At 41.7% G+C, this 19,666-nt stretch overlaps 1 protein-coding gene across 1 annotated transcript in view; it reads right to left on the bottom strand.

Annotated features, from left to right (window-relative positions):
• Nucleotides 1–19,666, bottom strand: part of COL11A1 (collagen type XI alpha 1 chain) — a 248,884-nt gene that overhangs the window by 180,070 nt on the left and 49,148 nt on the right. The window contains exons 3-4 of the mRNA XM_073571713.1: nucleotides 15,720–15,933; nucleotides 13,054–13,216 (exon numbers count right to left, since the gene is read on the bottom strand). Of these exons, the coding sequence (XP_073427814.1) occupies nucleotides 13,054–13,216; nucleotides 15,720–15,933 (377 nt within the window). The remainder of the gene's footprint in view (nucleotides 1–13,053; nucleotides 13,217–15,719; nucleotides 15,934–19,666) is intronic.

Genomic DNA, 19,666 nt, shown 5'->3' with positions numbered 1-19,666 from the left:
TACTCGAGACAATAAGTTTTTCCATTTTTTGTGGTAAAATTAGGTGCCTCGGCTTATACTCGGGTCGACTTATACTTGAGTATATACACATATTTTCACAAAGATGGGTTATCTGTTTGTGGTCAGTAAGACTTGTTTGATCTTGTCTTCTCCTATTGTACCCATAAATCGTAACCCTAAAGCCCTGATAGGTTCCCTTCAAATGGAGCACTAGAGTTGTAGTGAGTCCACCAGGATTTTCCCCAGTAGTTCACCAACTAATCTGAGAGCGGCCTAATGTATTGACAGAGACCCTGATTCCAACAAAATTTTACTTACTGAGCTGTTTGCTGTAGTTATTATAAAATCATTGTTTTATTAGCAGAAGATTATAACTAGAGTATTAGTAAACCTGCTGCCATGTAGTCCTCCATATCCATTCTACCTATGCACAGTGTACACAGAAAGCTGTCATTCAGTAGTGTGGGTGGGATTATACAGAGCTCAGCATTCAGAGAACCAGTATATTTGCAATAGAGAGAATAGTGATTTTATCAAACCTGCAGCAAGCAGCCCATTAAGTGATAGATCACTGGAATTCGGGTCTCTGTCCCCACCTTAGAGCTCATTTACACATCTGTATAACATCAGTATCAGAAAAAACAGTATCGGTGCCAGCAATGTTTTGGATCAATTTGTCATCAGTGTGCCATTAGTGTTTAATCTGTGTTTTTCAGGTATAGATTAAAGAAAGAATGAAATTACAAAGCTTCTCCTATTGTTCGCAATGTTAAACACTACAACACACAGGTGGCAAACAGGTGGTACACAGAGGCCATCCATGTGTGCTGTATGTGTTGTAAACAGTCCCATAGACTTGTATTGTGCCGCTGATAAAAACTGACCTCTGTGTGGGTTACACAGACATGCGGTCAGTGTAAAAACACAGATATGTGCACAACGGCATAGATTATAATAGGTACGAGTGTCATAGGTGAAAAAAAATGGATGCCACACATACTGCAAACATGGACATGTGAAGGAGGCCTCAGGCTACTTTCAGATGAAGTAGTAAAATCATGATGACAGATTCTCTTTAATATATTGTGTTTAATAGAACAGGAAAAATAAAAGTCTTTCATTCAGCATTTTGATCAATGACAGAATTTAGGTGATATAATTTAATATGGGCGCTTTAGAAAGCATCAGTGCGAAACGCGCGTCGGGGCGGTCATAGTAGCATTTGTGGTCTTTTGATTACACTATGGGTAAGCATTGAATCTATCTAACTTTGCTTAAATGGACTAGCCTAATTGAATGGGGTCAATTTAAGACCCTATACCTATTGTATTTTCCCATTTGACATTGTTCTTATACCTGTGGCTAGACCTGACTCACCACCTCCTTTCTTTATACTTGATTTATCTTCTTTTCTGAATTCTCAAACATGCATGATTAATTGTATGGTTCATGTATTTTTTTTTTTAGTTTGTATAATAAAACAATATAAACTCTATATTCTTGTGTGTGATACTCAGTATTCATGTGTAGGTTGGATTATGTAGTAATCTACGTCTTGTAAATTGAGTGCTAATGGGGAGACGAATACTATTAAGTCTCTAGCCACCGTTATTGTGATTATTGTGTTTTTTTTGAATGTTTGTATGAATAGTTATATATTGTAGTGTTGATACTTGTCATTGCAATGGAAATTAAATCAGGAAATCAGCATGAAAAAAGGAGAATTAATCAAAGAGTATAAACTACTCTAACATCACAGACATCTTCCAGGATTGTGACACTGCAAGTAATTCCCAGACGCATGAACAGCCCAGGTCTTGTTCTCACTTCGAGGAAGGGAGTTGACAGGCATCTTTCAGCGCTGTCCAAAGCCGGCACACTGCTGTATGGATAACTGGCTGCTGCCCAAAGTTTCATTTCATATCATATCGGTTACAAAGAGGCAAAGTAAACAGAGAAAGGAATGTTACTTGATAGCTGAAAGGGGACTGAAGAGGAGTCTTAACTTTGAAAGCGATCAGTTAACACCTAAATCTGGTTCTCTGACACGGCTTGATCTTTTAAGTAAAAAAAAAAATCACATTTGGAGATATGTCATTGTTAATATCTCTCTGAAGCCGCAGACGGTTTAAGAACGTTTACGAGGAAATGCATAAGCCAAGCGTAGAAATGTTTTGCGCCATTTACAGTGCCTGCGCCAAAACTTTAAAAAAAAAGTGGAGAAAAAAAACACGCTTAACCTATTGGTGTGAAAAATTACATATTTATTATTGCACTTCTAAATAAAAGTAGCTAAAAAGGTAACAGATTCTAGACTGATCGTAACGGTTAAAAAAAAAGATGAAAAAGAAGTGTGGAAACGATGCGTTCCAAACGATCACAAAGCAATTGCACAAAATTCGACATAAATGCGAGTCACATGACACTTTTGTCTTCTGCCATTAGTTTGTAACATTAGAGGGGGCACAAAAAAGTCGCATCTTTAGCAACTTTTGATCCGTTGGTCTTATGCTCTAACATTGGGAAGTGTACTGCCGTGCTTAAGCAGTCGTGCTGGTGGAATTTGCACTAAATTTGTCCTTAAAGTGAAACATTTAACAGATAGGGAGGGGCAGAGTTGACGTTAGTCCACTGAAGACTTGGTGCAAATGACGACATTTTGACCAGGACCCGTTGAAGCGCGGCAGCGCGAAACGGCCGTAGTCCGTACCCTGCACATTTCTCCCTTTTTGATGCCTGTATTTTCATGAATAAAGCCTTGAAATTTATTTGGACGGTGAGCGCCATCATTCTCGTCTTCATACTTGGATTTTGATAAACGTGGACCATTGCATGCATCTTACATATTTTTGCAGTAAAGAGCTCCGACGTGTGCTATTACTAACACCAAGGGCTCATTCACACGTCCGTTTTTCACAGATAGCCCTCGTACCTGTGATGGAACTGTTCTCATGTCCATGATGTTTTGCGGGCTGAGTGGGGCATGCAAAATCACTGAGACACGTTCAATGTTGACCTAAGTATCAGATCAAATTCGGCAATGAAAATCTATAGGCCCATGGAAAAAGTAGACAGCGCTCAGATAACATCCGAGTGCTGTCTATTTTTTTTTTTTTCTCATTTTTCATGGACTGATAGAAGTGAGAACGAGGAGACACTTTTTTTTCCTCATTAGAGAACAAGTGATGATCCTCTGACCAAACTTTGATGAAAATATGATGAAACTGATCAAAAACAGTGATGAAACGCCGAGCACGTTTCTCACACGAGAACATCGCTGATGTGTGTGCATGGTCTCTAGTTATTCTTATTATCCAGTAGTTTTTACTAGGGTTCGTTCAGTTAATTGTGATTTCAGTCCGTGTGAAATGGACAGCGCACTGACCAATATTAACCTATATGCAAGTGCACAAAAGTAGATTTCAAGTAAAAGTAATCTGTCATTAGGTGTTTGCTACCTAATCTGAAAGCAGCATGTTATAGAGCTACAGACCCCGATTCTAGCGATGTGTCACTTACTAGGATGCTTGCTGTAGGTTTGATAAAATTGCATTTTTACGGTGGCCCAGTGGAGCCCTGGGGTTCCGGGTTCAAATCCCACCAAGGACGACATCTGCAAGGAGTTTGTATGTTCTCCCTGTGTTTGCGTGGGTTTCCTCCCATATTACAAAGACATACTGATAGGGAATTTAGATTGTGAGCCCCATTGGGGACAGTGCCAATAATGTCTGTAAAGCGCTGTGGAATTAATGGCGCTATATAAATGAGTAAAATAAATAAATACATATTTATCAGCAGGAGATTATCACTAGAGGACTAGTAGACCAGCTGCTGGGTAATCCTCCATATTAAGACTGAAGTGCACATTGACTCTCTTAATGAATCGGGCCCTTAGTCTTTACCTCTATTCACTTATAGATGTATAGTTTTTTTTTGCAGGGTGTCATCAAGGTGGCGGTCCCCAGGATACAGTACGACTGTGTGTCACCTGGAGCAGGTGAGGAAGCTAAAACATTGTCATCTATGAAGAAGAACCCTGCCCTCACTGCTCGATATCTCACGATCCAACAGGTGGGATGAGCACGGTATGTCTTTGCATGGATATGCGTGTACATGTGCATAAGAAGCAAGAAACCCATGAGAGCTGTACATCGCACAAAGACGTTTGGTAAACTATTTGCCCAGAGCTACACGGGAATGTACAGGCAATAAATACTTCTATTGTTCATACATAACAATACATTTCCGGAGGGGTCTGGCTTCATCTTGCTCTACAATGTAATGCTTTTCAGATGTTTTTAGGATTTACTCCGATCACTTAGACCACAATTCGTAAGCTGAATCATTAGGCCTTGTTCATACCATTTTCAGGCCACACTTAAAATAAAGAACTTTAAGACCGGGTTCACATTTGGTAGTGTGTTGCACGGACAGAAACTGCGAAGAGAAACTGCACAGATTTTACCATGGTTATATGACATATTTGCTGGTGAAACTAATCTTTTGGAAAAATAAAATTCAATTTAAAAAAAAAATTCTATCACATTTCCATAAAGTGAGCACCCAGCCCCCAAACAGGTGAGAAATACAGAAATGATAAATAATGAGGAAACCAGATAAAATAGAGGAAAGGAGTCTATGGTGGAAAATTATTATTGCCTATGCAAATCTTTTATGGTGTCAAAAAAGTTACAAATTTGGCACAATCCCTTCTGTCTACTTTTTTGTAGAGCCTAGCTGTCACGATCCATGTTGGATTGTGACAGATTTAACACAGATAACCTTTTTTTTTCCTTTAAGCCTTTGGCTTAACCCCTTAACCCCCAAGGGTGGTTTGCACGTTCATGACCGGGCCAATTTTTACAATTCTGACCACTGTCCCTTTATGAGGTAATAACACTGGAACGCTTCCATGGATCCCGGTGATTCTGACAATGTTTTCTCGAGACATATTGTACTTCATGTTACTGGTAAAATTTCATTCAAATAACTTGCATTTATTTGTGAAAAAAATGGAAATTTGCCGAAAATTTTTAAAATTTTGCAATTTTCCAACTTTGAATTTTTATGCCCTTAAATCACAGAGATGCGGCACACAAAAAACTTAATAAGTAACCTTTCCCACATATTTACTTTACATCAGCACAATTTTGGAACCAAAATTTTTTTTTGATAGGAAGTTATAAGGGTTAAAATTTCATCAGCGATTTCTCATTTTTGCAACACCATTTTATTTTTACGGACCACATCACATTTGAAGTCACTTTGAGGGGTCTATATGATAAAAAATACCAAAAATGACACCCTTCTAAAAACTGCACCCCTTACGGTGCTCAAAACCACATTCAAGAAGTTTATTAACCTTTCAGGTGCGTCACAGGAATTTTTTGAATATTTAAAAAAAAAAAATGAACATTTAACTTTTTTTCACAAAAAAATACTTCAGGTTCAATTTTTTTTATTTTACCAAGGGAAACAGGAGAAATTGGACTGCAAAAGTTATTGTGCAGTTTGTCCTGAGTATGCTGATACCCCATATGTGGGGGGGAACCACTGTTTCGGCGCATGGCAGACCTCAGCAGGGAAGGAGTGCCGTTTGACTTTTTCAATGCAAAATTGGCTGGAATTCAGATCGGACGTCATGTCACGTTTGGAGAGCCCCTGATGTACCTAAACAGTGGAAACCCCCCACAAGTGACCCCATTTTGGAAACTAGACCCCCCAAGGAACTTATCTAGATGTGTGGTGAGAACTTGGAACCCACAAGGGCTTCATAGAAGTTTATAACGTACAGCGGTACAATTAAAAAATCATATTTTTTCCACAAAAATGATCTTTTCACCCCCAATTTTTATTTTTCCAAGGGTAACAGGACCCTAAAAGCTATTGTGCAATTTGTTCTGAGTACGCTGATACCCCATATGTGGGTGTAAACGACTATTTGGGCGCATGGCAGAGCTCAGAAGGGAAGCAGCGCCATTTGACGTTTTTGGCTGGAATTGAGATCGGACACCATATCGCGTTTGGAAAGCCCCTGATGTACCAAATCAGTGAAAATCCCCAACAAATGACACCATTTTGGAAACTAGACCCCTCCAAGGAACTTATCTAGATGTGTGGTGAGCACTTTGAACCCCCCAATGCTTCACAGTAGTTTATAACGGCCTGGCGTGAAAATAAAAAAATCGTATTTTTTCAACAAACATGATCTTTTAGTCCCCATTTTTTTTATTTTCCCAAGGGTACCAGGAGAAATTGGACCCCAAAAGTTGTTGTCCAATTTGTCCTGAGTACGCTGATACCCCATATGTGGGACAAAACTACTGTATGGACACACGTCGGGGCTCGGAAGGGAAGTAGTAACATTTTGGAATGCAGACTTTGGTGGAATGCTCTGCGGGTGTCATGTTGCATTTGGAGAGCCCCTAATGTACCTAAACAGTGGAAACCCCCCACAAATGACACCATTTTGGAAACTAGACCCCCTAAGGAACTTATCTAGATATGTGGTGAGCACTTTGAACCCCCAAGGGCTTCACAGAAGTTTATAACGCCCGGGCATGAAAATAAAAAAATCGTATTTTTTCCACAAACATGATATTTTTGCCCCCAATTTTTTATTTTCCTAAGGGTAACAGGAGAAATTGGACCCCAAAAGGTGTTTTGCAATTCATCCTGAGTAGGCTGATACCCCATATGTGGGGGTAAAACACTGTTTGGGCGCATAGCAGAGCTTGGTAGGGAAGGCGCACCATTTGACTTTTTCAACGCAGAATTGGCTGGAATTGAGATCCGACGCCATGTTGCATTTGGAGAGCACCTGATGTGTCCAAACAGTGGAAACCCCCCAATTATAACTCCAACCCTAACCCCGACACTCCCCTAACCCTAATCTCAGCCCTAACTCTAGCCCTAACCCTAACCCTAACCCGAGCCCAAGCCCTAACCGTAGCCCTAACCCTAATGGGAAAATGGAAATAAATACATTTTCTTTTAATTTTATTATTTTTCCACAGCTAAGGGGGTGATAACGGGGGGTTTGATTTACTATTTATTGCGGGTTTTTATTTTTGGCGGCTGTCACAAGCTAAAAGATGCTTTTTATTGTAAAAATAGTTTTTGCATCACCACATATTGAGAGCTATAATTTTTCCATATTTTGACCCACCGAGTTATGTGAGGTCTTATTTTTTGCGTGACGAGTTGACGTCTTTATTGGTATAATTTTCGGGCACGTGAAATCTTTTGATCGCTTTTTATTCCGATTTTTGGGACGCAGAATGAACAAAAACCAGCGTTTCATGAATTTCTTTTGGGGGGGGTGCGTTTTCACTGTTCTGCCTGCGGTAAAATTGATGAAGCCCTTTCATTCTTCGGGTCAGTACGGTTACAGCGATACCTCATTTATGTCTTTTTTTATGTTTTGGCGCTTTTATGCAATGAAAACAATTTTATATAAAAAATAATTATTTTTGCATCGCTTTATTCTGCGAGCTATAACTTTTTATTTTTTGCTGATGATGCTGTTTGGTGGCTCGTTTTTTGCGGGACAAGATGAAGTTTTCAGCGGTACCATGGATATTTATATGCGTCTTTTTGATCGCGCGTTATTGCACTTTTTGTTTGGCGGTATGATAATAAATAATTATTTTTTGCTTAGTTTCTTATTTTTATTTTTTAAGGGGTTCATTAAAGGGGTTAACTAGTGGGACCGTTTTATAGGGCGGGTCATTACGGACGCGGCAATACCAAATATGTGTACTTTTATTGTTTTGTTTTTTTTATTTCCAAAAAATGAATTTATTAGGGAATATTTTTTTTTAAATTTATTTAGCGATTTTTAAAAAACATTATTTTTACACCTTTTTTTTAACTTTATGACATTGTAACACAGGACATTGTAACATCGCTGATCTGTCACATCACAGATCACTGTGACAGATCAGCGATCTGTCACAGGCACTGCACAGGCTTTCCTCATGCCTGCGCTTTGCAGGCAGTGAGGAAGTCAGCTCCCTACAGGCCCCCAAAGGTCCCTGTCGCCATCTTGGATTCGGGGACCTGCAGGGATGGAGCCCCCCGCAGCAGCGCTGCACATTGTGCTGCTGTGGGGGGCTCAGGGAAGCACGGAGGGAGCCCCCTCCCTGCCGATGCGTCCCTTTAACCCCTGGTACACCGCGATCGTGTTTGATCGCGGTGTGCAAAGGGTTAACGTGTCGGGGGCGGTCCGTGACCGCCCCTGACACATTGTGCCGGGTGTCAGCTGTGATAATTAGCTGACACCCGGCCGCGATCAGCGGTGCTCACCACGTGGGCACTACTGATAGCTGTGACATACTATCCCGTCCCTGGGAATTAAGTCCCAGGGCACATGGACGGGATAGTACGTCACATGACAGAAAGGGGTTAAGGTTACTTTTGCCCCCGGTGGCCGCTGGGGTTATTACACTGTAGTTGCTTTAGTTCTGGTTTTGCCCCCGGTGGCCGCTGGGGTTATTACACTGTAGTTGCTTTAGTTCTGGCTTTGCCCCCGGTGGCCGCTGGGGTTATTACATGTAAATTACCAAGCAGGTGTGATTACCCTGGCTACCTATAAAGGAGTATCAGGTGTTCTCAATCACGGTTGGTGATATTGTTCATTCCCAACCAACCTTAGTGGACAAAGGAGCTATTGAGAGGAGTTCCTTGCAGCTCAGCCAGAGCTTGGAATTAGCAGCTATTCAGGTGGAAGCTGGATCCGGGTGTTGTACTCTGCTGCTGGGAGCAATTGCAGCAGAGCAAAGCTAAGTTGTGTGTTTTCCCTGGTTTGTTGTATTTTCCTTGTGTGTATTAGTACAGCGGTGGGACTAGTGTCTGCACCATCCAGTTCACTGGTAAGGGATAGGTGCAGGGCGAGTTAGGGATTGAGGTATCCTGCTCGGCGACAGGTGAGGAGCCTGTATAAGGAACATTAGGAGTGTTCAGGGACACTGCCTCAGGGGAGTGCAGGAGGTCTCCACGTCCCCATTCCCTATTGCAAGGCCCACCGCTGTAACTGTTTCCCGGGTGTTCCCCTTGTTTGTCCTGTTTGAGTGCCATCCTGCGGGTCGCGGCACAGAGGACAAGTCACTCCGTGACACTAGCACAACGACAAAGGCAAACCATGGCCAAAAAGAATACTATAATTTAGATGAGATCTAATCTGTCAAAGATCTAATAGATCAGTGAAGGTAAACCTCATACATTTGGGGGAACGCAAATATGGTCCATGAACATGCACTTTAAGATTTTTGTGCAATTGTGTCGGTGTTGGGTGCTTTTATTTGTCCACTACTTTATCATTGATGACATATCCTCAGGACCGGTCATCAATGTCTGATTCGTCAAGGTCCAACATCACCTATTGATTTGAATAGGAGGCAGATGTGCAGTAGCCGGAAAAGACAGAGCAGCTTTGCAATTGACTGTCTCTGGTTGGCGGCAGCTGCTGCCACCGAATACAACTGATTGGCGGGAGTGTGGGATCCTGACCGATCAGACATTGATGACCTATCTTAAGGATAGGTCTTCAATGATAAAGTAGTGGACAACCTCTTTAAGCTACTATGCAGAAATACAAATAAAAATTCAAAACAGATTTTCAAATGGCAAATTACATATGGAGGAAACAGAAATATCAAGAGAAAGTAATAATTGTCCGGTACTATTACACATAGCACAACACTAGGAGATGAGAAAGATGCCACAGTCCCCAGAAAATAGGAAAACACAGTGGTGATGTCTTGTTCTTTATGTCTCAACAGCTTACCGCAGTATTCATACCATTAATGCAATTTTTGCAGCGTTAAAGGTCTCCAATAAATATGAGGGTCTACTGTGACCTTAAAAGCTGCAAGCAGCTTCCTATCATCTATTCTATTGGATTGTATGTAAGGACCTGAGTTAATGAATTTCATATTCATAAAAACCCAAAGAAAACTCCCCTGATGGAGTAAAGTCAGTCTAAGTCTAAGGCCCCATTTTTCTTGTACGACTGCTTTCCATATTTTTCATGGATAGCACTCGTACCTACAGTGGGGAAAAAAAGTATTTAGTCAGTCAGCAATAGTGCAAGTTCCACCACTTAAAAAGATGAGAGGCGTCTGTAATTTACATCATAGGTAGACCTCAACTATGGGAGACAAACTGAGAAAAAAAAATCCAGAAAATCACATTGTCTGTTTTTTTTTCATTTTATTTGCATATTATGGTGGAAAATAAGTATTTGGTCAGAAACAAAATTTCATCTCAATACTTTGTGATATATCCTTTGTTGGCAATGACAGAGGTCAAACGTTTTCTGTAAGTCTTCACAAGGTTGCCACACACTGTTGTTGGTATGTTGGCCCATTCCTCCATGCAGATCTCCTCTAGAGCAGTGATGTTTTTGGCTTTTCACTTGGCAACACGGACTTTCAACTCCCTCCAAAGGTTTTCTATAGGGTTGAGATCTGGAGACTGGCTAGGCCACTCCAGGACCTTGAAATGCTTCTTACGAAGCCACTCCTTCGTTGCCCTGGCGGTGTGCTTTGGATCATTGTCATGTTGAAAGACCCAGCCACGTTTCATCTTCAATGCCCTTGCTGATGGGAGGAGGTTTGCACTCAAAATCTCACGATACATGGCCCCATTCATTCTTTCATGTACCCGGATCAGTCGTCCTGGCCCCTTTGCAGAGAAACAGCCCCAAAGCATGATGTTTCCACCACCATGCTTTACAGTAGGTATGGTGTTTGATGGATGCAACTCAGTATTCTTTTTCCTCCAAACACGACAAGTTGTGTTTCTACCAAACAGTTCCAGTTTGGTTTCATCAGACCATAGGACATTCTCCCAAAACTCCTCTGCATCATCCAAATGCTCTCTAGCAAACTTCAGACGGGCCCGGACATGTACAGGCTTAAGCAGTGGGACACGTCTGGCACTGCAGGATCTGAGTCCATGGTGGCGTAGTGTGTTACTTATGGTAGGCCTTGTTACATTGGTCCCAGCTCTCTGCAGTTGATTCACTAGGTCCCCCCGCGTGGTTCTGGGATTTTTGCTCACCGTTCTTGTGATCATTCTGACCTCACGGGGTGGGATTTTGCGTGGAGCACCAGATCGAGGGAGATTATCAGTGGTCTTGTATGTCTTCCATTTTCTAATTATTGCTCCCACAGTTGATTTCTTCACTCCAAGCTGGTTGGCTATTGCAGATTCAGTCTTCCCAGCCTGGTGCAGGGCTACAATTTTGTTTCTGGTGTCCTTTGACAGCTCTTTGGTCTTCACCATAGTGGAGTTTGGAGTCAGACTGTTTGAGGGTGTGCACTGGTGTCTTTTTATACTGATAACAAAATTTAAACAGGTGCCATTACTACAGGTAATGAGTGGAGGAAAGAGGAGACTCTTAAAGAAGAAGTTACAGGTCTGTGAGAGCCAGAAATCTTGATTGCTTGTTTCTGACCAAATACTTATTTTCCACCATAATATGCAAATAAAATGAAAAAAAAACAGACAATGTGATTTTCTGGATTTTTTTTTCTCAGTTTGTCTCCCATAGTTGAGGTCTACCTATGATGTAAATTACAGACGCCTCTCATCTTTTTAAGTGGTGGAACTTGCACTATTGCTGACTGACTAAATACTTTTTTTCCCCACTGTATAATAATGAATGGGGCCACTCACATGTCTGTGATTTCTCGTGGAAAGTTGTGGACACATATCCAGCATTGATTCGAGAGTCGGATCAAAATCAGCAATGCACATCTATGGGTTCATGAAAAGATCGGACTGCACTCGGATGCCATTCATCTGCTGTCAGTTTGTCATGGACTGCTAGAGAGGAGAAGATGGAGAAACTTTTTCATGTTTGCTCTCATCCGAAAAAAACTGACGAAACTCAGACCAAATTCTGAAAAAAAAACTGACACTGACCAAACTCTGATGAAACTAATAAAATAAATCCACAGACGTATTTCCTTGTATGAGAAAAAGCTCCTTCAGACATTAATAATTTTTCTCGTACCAAAAAATGGTCCCATGGTTCATCAATATTTTTATCCAAGTTTGGTCAGAGTGTCAGATTTTACCATCAGAGTTTGATCAGAGTTTCATCATTTTTTCATGGATGAGGAACAAACAAGCAAATAAGTTTCTCTATCTTCTCCTGTCTAGCAGTCCATGATGGCATCCCAGAAATCTCTGGGTTTTTTTTTCACGGACACATAGACCTGAATTGGCGAGCTTGATCTGAAACTGAGACCAAAATCGCACACGTCTCCGTACTTTTGTGTGGATCACTCGGACCAAGGTACAAATCAGACGTGTGAACTATCCCATAGACCAGTGTCGGACTGGGGTGCTAAGGGCCCACCAGTAACATTGGCTTTGGGGGCCCACTTTTCATCTGCATACAAATATTACACTAGCCTCATTCACAAATTGACCTATATCTCTATATAATAATAAACTGGGTAGTTTGGTTCATGAATGATGAGATGCTGTTTTTTTTCTGTACAGAGTGAATCAAGTGAATTATGCCAAGTACTGCCCTCACAGTGGGGTTGGGGGCCCTATGGGAGAGTCCGAGCCTGCCATAGACTATCATAGGTACGGGTGCTAACTGGGAAAAACACACATAGCAATTGTACAAGAAAACCTGATGCCTGCGTGAGCCCTTAGGCTAGTTTTACACTAGCGTTTATTCGACGCAGCGCACGGCGCCGCTAAGCCCCGCCCCCTGCCGGCTCCCTACCCGTCTCATCCGGTCATCGCCGCCTACTATCGCACATGGACGCTTGCGATCTGCGCACCCTATCTTTAGCATAGGGTGCGCAGATCGTGCGCTGGCCGTGCGCTAGTAGGATTTTGGCGTGCGCTGCGCACTTTTGAAGGTGCACCCGTGCGCGCCGAATGCAGCATGTTGCATTTCGGCACGCACCTTCAAAAGTGCGCAGCGCACGCCAAAATCCTACTAGCGCATGGCCAGCGCACGATCTGCGCACATTATCACAAATGAGCAGAATACACCCGGCTTATGACCACTGCTTCTCTTACCTCAAACACCTCCTCATCTAGGATGCGGGTCCCGAACACAGCGATGCCAGTGGTGTCCAGAACTGGTCTGTCGCTTCTTGGAAGGGCCTTAGTGATCTTTTTTTTGCAGTCCACAATCATTGTGACTGTATTCTTTTCAACACTGATTGCAATCCGGTGCCACCTACAAGAAAGAGTAAAGCATTATACCACACAAAACAGGAGGTGCATGGCAGATTCATATTTAGTTTGGTGAGACAGGATTCACATTAAAGAGATTTTCCCATCTTAAAGATAACCCTCCTAAGGCCTGTTTCACACTTCAGCTTTTGTCCATCAGTCAAGATCCGCCGTTTTGCAAAAAAAAAACGGATCCGCTATTTTGTTTGGCGGATCCGTTTTTTTCCCCATTGAGTTGCATTACCGGCGGATCTTGACGGACGGCCATCCGTTGGATCCGGTTTTTTTTTTGCGGATCCGCCAAAATTTGGCCGTCCGCCGACATGCCCGAACGGAGCATGTAACGTTTTTTCGGGCGGCAGGATCCGCACTTCACACTGCGCATGCCCGAAACACTTCACTCAGCCTGAAATTTAACCCTAAAGTCTGTTCTGGCGCCTGGAAAAAGAAAAAAAAAATCTCTCACTCTCTCTCTCCACCTCTCTCTCTCCTCGTCGGGCTGCGGTTCCTTTAAAATTCTTCATTCATCGGATCCGTAAAAAAAAATGGTCTGGTGGCATCCGTTCACATCAGTTGGCAACGGATCTGCTTTCCGCCATTTTGGCGGATTTTAACTGACACAAAAAAACTGAAGTGTGAAACAGGCCTAAGTCGTCTGCATGGGCATAAAAAATAAAGACAGAAAGAAGATGTCATTATGAAAATGTAAACAATTCTTCAGTACCTTTAATTTGCATAAGGAACTTGATCTTTGTAGAGAGTTAATCACTATAGAGCATACAAGATGCCCACATATTTTTTTGTGCAGACAGAATGTCCTAGAGTGTTAGGACAGGTCAGGGGCTTGTGAGCATGTGCAGTAGGATGCGCAGCTGCTGTGTCCCGAGGATAGCTTGACAGTACGGAGAATAGGTTATCTCTAACAAGCAAGTAAAACTCATAAGCACTGCAGATCGGCTCCTAAAGATATCTGGGTAATCATCAGTCCATTGTAAATATATGAGGGGTCAAGCCCCCCAAAAAAATGCAAAAAAAAGAAACCACAGCACTCAAGTGGATGTATAGTAGAAATAAAGGACATTTTGACTATATCTACAAGTCTTCATCAAGCTGATAGAGACTCATGCAGAGTAGCAACATTGCTGATTGTGAGTCATTGGAATAAAAAAAAGATTTCTTTTTTAATATATGCCCCCTGAAGAGCGGCGGTCTTTTGTTTTTTTGCTGTAGGTTATCTGAAGGTCACAACAGCGAAGCTTCCTACTGCACATGTTCATATCTAACTGACCTTTCCTAACATTACAGGACACATTTTCATCAATGTAACCAGACAGCGGTGATAATAATATAAAAAAGTGATTATCCCCCTAGCCAAAATTAATGTCATTAGTTCATTAATGTTTTTTAGGGATTTAGTCATAATGAGATTTAAAAAAAAAATTTGTCCCAGGAAAACCTCATGAAAATCCAATGGCAAATTTGTGGGGTAGCAGGCAGTGTGAATTCCTTCTCGGTGCCATGTCAACCTGCCAAAAGAAGACGTTTAGAGCTCTTTGTATTCTGCCAGTAAAACAGCCGATGCAGGCTGCGGAAAACAGCCGCTCCTGTTACCGAGCTGAAAGGAAACCTTGTGTGTTACCAGACAAGCCGTAAACTCCGCAGGGTTACAATATCAGGCCTTCAGGGCCGACGTGCCGTAGTAGAAATTCCCCAATAGAAAAGCATGGATCCACTGGTGTGCTGAACAAGTGGTCAATTAGCAATTTCCCGATTTGGTGGTGGAACAGAAACTGCAGTATTTAGCCGGCAAGGTCATCCAATACTTCACATTTATGATCCTTAGGAATTTGAAATTTCCCACCAGGGTCCTGCAAATATTTAATCGGCCACATGCTGTTTTACGACAGCCTGCAGTCTAGGATGTGTTACTGGAAAGGCAGCAATGCTGATAAGAATCCAATATTACAGAATGGCATACATCTATACAATATCCAGTTCAATCAAGTATTTGTGATGCTTTTACGAAATCACCAGGTTTTAGCTACCTAATCTGAGATCAATATGATGTAGGGGCAGGGACCCTGATTCCAGTGATGTATTACTTAATAGTCTGCATAGTGTAGATTCTATAAAATCTCTGCTTCACATTATGACTAGAGGAATGGTGAACCTGCTGTTATGTAGTCCAACCCTACCACTGATTGGCAGCTTTCTGCCTATGCACAGTAAGCTACCAATCGGTTGTGTAGGTGAGGTTATATAGAGCTCAGCATTCAGAGAACGGCTAGCTCTGCAGCAGATAAAACAGTTTTTTAATTAAAACTGCAGCAATAAAGTAAGTGATCTATTGCTGGAATCAGTCTCTACCCCTACATCATGCTGCTTTCAGATGGGGTAGCAAAAAACCCTGTGACACATTCCCTTTAAATAATCTATCCATATTACTATAGTTTAGCAGGACATTAGAACCATTCACCAAAGTTAAAGGTTTTTCAAGCAATACTCACTTTCCATCTGCAACATTAACAGTGCTAAAAATGGGGTAGTCCTCTGGTGCAGGTTTTCCATGCTGATCTTCATAAAGGAAGACAGGGGACCTGCCGACCTCCACTCCCAATTGCTGCACACCTTTTTGACTGTATATAGATAGGATGAATGTCTGCAGGCCCTTCTTGGGCTTTACTGTCAGCAGGATTGAGAAATCCTTTGGGAATACTCCCCCTAAAAAAAAGAGTCACACAATTAGCAAAGTTCACTATGCATAGTTGGGACCTGGGTTATACTATGAGATACGACAGTCCTTTTTTACATCCATATTATCAGATACATACATTTCAACTGGATGAAATGTCATTGATTAGCAGTCCTGTCTTCTGCTATGGCCCACCTTGGGTTGTAGATATATGCTGCATCTGACTCAATGGATCACCACTGATGGCAAAAGTGATGCTTAATGCAAACAATGGGGTCAGTTCCTCCATTAGTTTCCATCTGGAATTTTACTTAAATGCAAGTTGAATACTAAATCACAGCACTGCATATGAGTGCAATGGGTCAAGGCAAAGGAGAGGGACCCATCAGGTAAGGGGGCCCGCTTCCACCTCCAAAGCAGCAAACGGCTTCTGTCACATACATGGGTGCATTATGATCCGCTATTGGACTACAAAGGACCCATATACTATTCTTGCACATGAGCTCTCTTCTATCTATGTCCACCCCTGGTGCAGGCTCAATGGACCCGATAGTAGAGCTACTATGCTATAAATGAAGCAAGGTAGTCTATATTTATCAAATTTAATGATGCTTATTTAAATATTCAAATACAAACAGTAAACAAACAAACACAAAAAAGATAATACAATTAAACAATGATCATCCTTTTTTCATTCTCTCCTCCCTTTAATTAAATCCACTCTAGCCCCCACCCGCAAGGAGGAGAGAAGCGGAAAATAAAGAAAAACCCAATCACTAATTTTTGCCCCTTTTTTCCAAGACTCTTCGGTTAGACCTATTATAAATGAACCGTAGTAGTCGACAGACTGAGTAAACAGATTGCATTATTCATGTTTCATCTCTAATCTTTACAAGGTGCTTTTGGAGTTACGACTATAGATTGCCAGGAACGAAACCGATAGGAAAAGATTTTCAGGTAACTGTCACATATACATGTATTCGAATATTGCAAAATAAAAGAACCTCAATAATATGGATCAATTTCTAGGAAATAAGTAGAGATCAGCAATGGCTGGCAAATCTAAAATGTATATATATAGCAGCATGGTGGCTCAGTGGTTAGCACTGCAGCGCTGGAGTCCTGGGTTCACAATTCCACCAAGGACAGCATCTGCCAGGAGTCTGTATGTTCTCTCCATGTTTGCGTTGGTTTCCTCCGGGTTCTCTGATTTTCTCCCACATTCCAAAGACCTACTGATGGGGACTAGATAGTGAGTAGAGTTGAGCGAATTTTTCAAAATTCCGTCCCGATTATGATCGGCGGTGAAAACTGTTTATGCAATGTTTGCCGAACACAGTGGAACATCATTGGAGTCAATGGGAGTAGAAATGAATGAATATGTTCGGAACCGATCAACAAAACATAAAACCAATGTGGCAAATTCAGATTCGGCGACGGATTCCGAACATATTCGCTCAACTCTAATTGTGAGCCTGATTTAAGAAGGCAATGATGATGTGTGTAAAGCACTGTGGAATATGATGGCGCGATATAAGCAAAGCATAATAAATACAGTATAAAGACTCCATTGAGGTTCATAGCCCACATCTTTGTATATGAGGGAGTCAGATCCATAAGTCCACTTCTTCCAAGAACAGTTTGCATATGATATGAGCTAACAAACATAACACATTTCCCCTAAACCACAGAAAAACCCATAAATACAGCTTTGCTCCTTGATCCGCTTCCTCCACAGTCTGACAGGGTGCAGACACTTTTACGCTGATTAAAAGATGAGAGAGTCTCGCCCCTTTCTTTATGTAATTCCCAAAGCCTCTCAGCCTTCAGCAAATTTGACTGGAAACTCCTGCATATTTTCCACTGTGCGACTGTTATTGATGTCCATCATCCTTGAATGGACATTTCTTTGGTGTCTTACAGATGATCCTGTCCTAACAAGTTGTAAAATTCTTCTAATAGTTTCCAATTTAGTAAACAGGAGAACCACTTAATATATTTAATAGAAATGGAACTGAAACGGTGATGGAACGATTATGCTCCGGTGATAGCCACTACTTGTCAGACACATTAAAGATACCTAGATGAAGAGGAGACAATTAGTGATGAGCGGACGTGAAGCGATAAGGTGTTATCCGAACATGCTCGGGTGCTAGCAGAGTATCTTAAGCCCCCGTTACACATAGCGATATCGCTGTAACGTCACCGATTTTGTGTCTGATACTTACCTCCGACCGCTCCCCCGCTGCTCATCGCTGATCGCGCGAGAACGTCCTGGACTATTTCTCGTTGGGCGCTTCCTGCTGGGCTTCCTGTGGCGCCGACGAGTGACGCGTGGACGCGGGCGGAAGGACGTCAGGATCGCCTCGTCTGACAGGTAAGTAGCGACCCCCAACCCCTGCTATGTCGCTGGTGAGATCTGCCTGTGTGGCAGCTCACTAGCGACCACTTAGCGATGCACCAGTGATCCATATCGTTGTCGGGATCACTGGTGCATCGCTAAGTGTAACGATACCCTTAGGCGTGCTGCATAATTTGCAGCTGCTGGACAGCCTAAATACATGTGGGGATTGCCTGTTTGTTAGAGAATCCCCACATGTATTCAGGCTGTCTAGCAGCCGCAAATAATGCAGCTGCGTTGACACAAACTAAATCTCCGAGCAAATACTCGGGGACACCCGAGCAACAAGTATACTCGCTCATCACTAGCGTAAACTTAAACATATTATTCAAGCATGCCGAAGACACTCGGTTAGCGCCAGAGCACGTCCGCTCATCACTAGAGACAATCCTCTAATTGAATCTACATCATTAGATTTCTCATCAATGGTTTGTCAGTGTCTTATAAGAAGTGATCTATACGGCCGCCATAAATGTTCTTATAATCACCAGTCGTTCTCAGTAGGCATCAACTTTATTCTGATGTTTCGCAGTTGTATCAATTTGTGGGAAATCTGCCTAAAAAAAAAATCTCAAATCTTGTCTGAATATGGAATAACATTGACAAATTTGCCATTGAAGCCCCTAAGAAAGCGGTAATGTCTAGTGGTCCTGTAGCCTAAGCCACACGGGTGGCCACTCCTTCTTTTAAGAACCCGACATAGGTGAACAGAAAAGGATTTTTTAACTGGATGACACAAGCTGACATCGCAAAAGAAAAAAAAAATTGTATTAACAAGCGATAGTCACAAACATTTTACGTAATGCGTAATTAAATCACAAAATGTATTAAAAGGAACCTGACAGGTGGTTCATACTGCCCGAACCACAGACAGTGTGAATCCAGCACAGGATGCCTCATTGCAAATATATGTTTTATTCTGAAAACTCTGAGACAACATAGATTTATGGTATTGTCTTATCAGAAAATGACTTATTACCTAAAACAGTTTTTATGGTAAATGTATCTAAAGAAAAAAAAATATATATATATTAATAACATCCATTTAAAAAATAATTCAGAAAACTTGCAATTTTCCCATTAGGTTTAACACTAGGCTCCTACTCACTGTTCTGCACAGCATCCATATGGACATAAGCCGCAATAAACCTGCGCCGACTCATTAACTTCTTTAAATTAATATCTAGGTGATCTATACATGAGTGAAGAGAGTTGCAGGAGGTAAGCTAGACCATCCTCTATTATGAATGATGCATATAAAGATGACAGCTTTCGCTATAATGATGTCTGTAATGATAACGAGCCTGCTGAAAAGTCTTTTGTACTGGACGGGAAATCTAGTAAGAGAGTTGTATATATAC

The sequence above is a fragment of the Dendrobates tinctorius genome, unplaced genomic scaffold (genome assembly GCF_039654945.1).
Source record: "Dendrobates tinctorius isolate UK_male_01 unplaced genomic scaffold, ASM3965494v1 ptg000029l, whole genome shotgun sequence".
In the NCBI taxonomy this organism is placed as follows: Eukaryota; Metazoa; Chordata; class Amphibia; order Anura; family Dendrobatidae; genus Dendrobates; species Dendrobates tinctorius.
The sequence above is the reverse complement of the archived record's forward strand: the minus strand, read 5'-3'. Positions and strand labels throughout refer to the sequence as shown.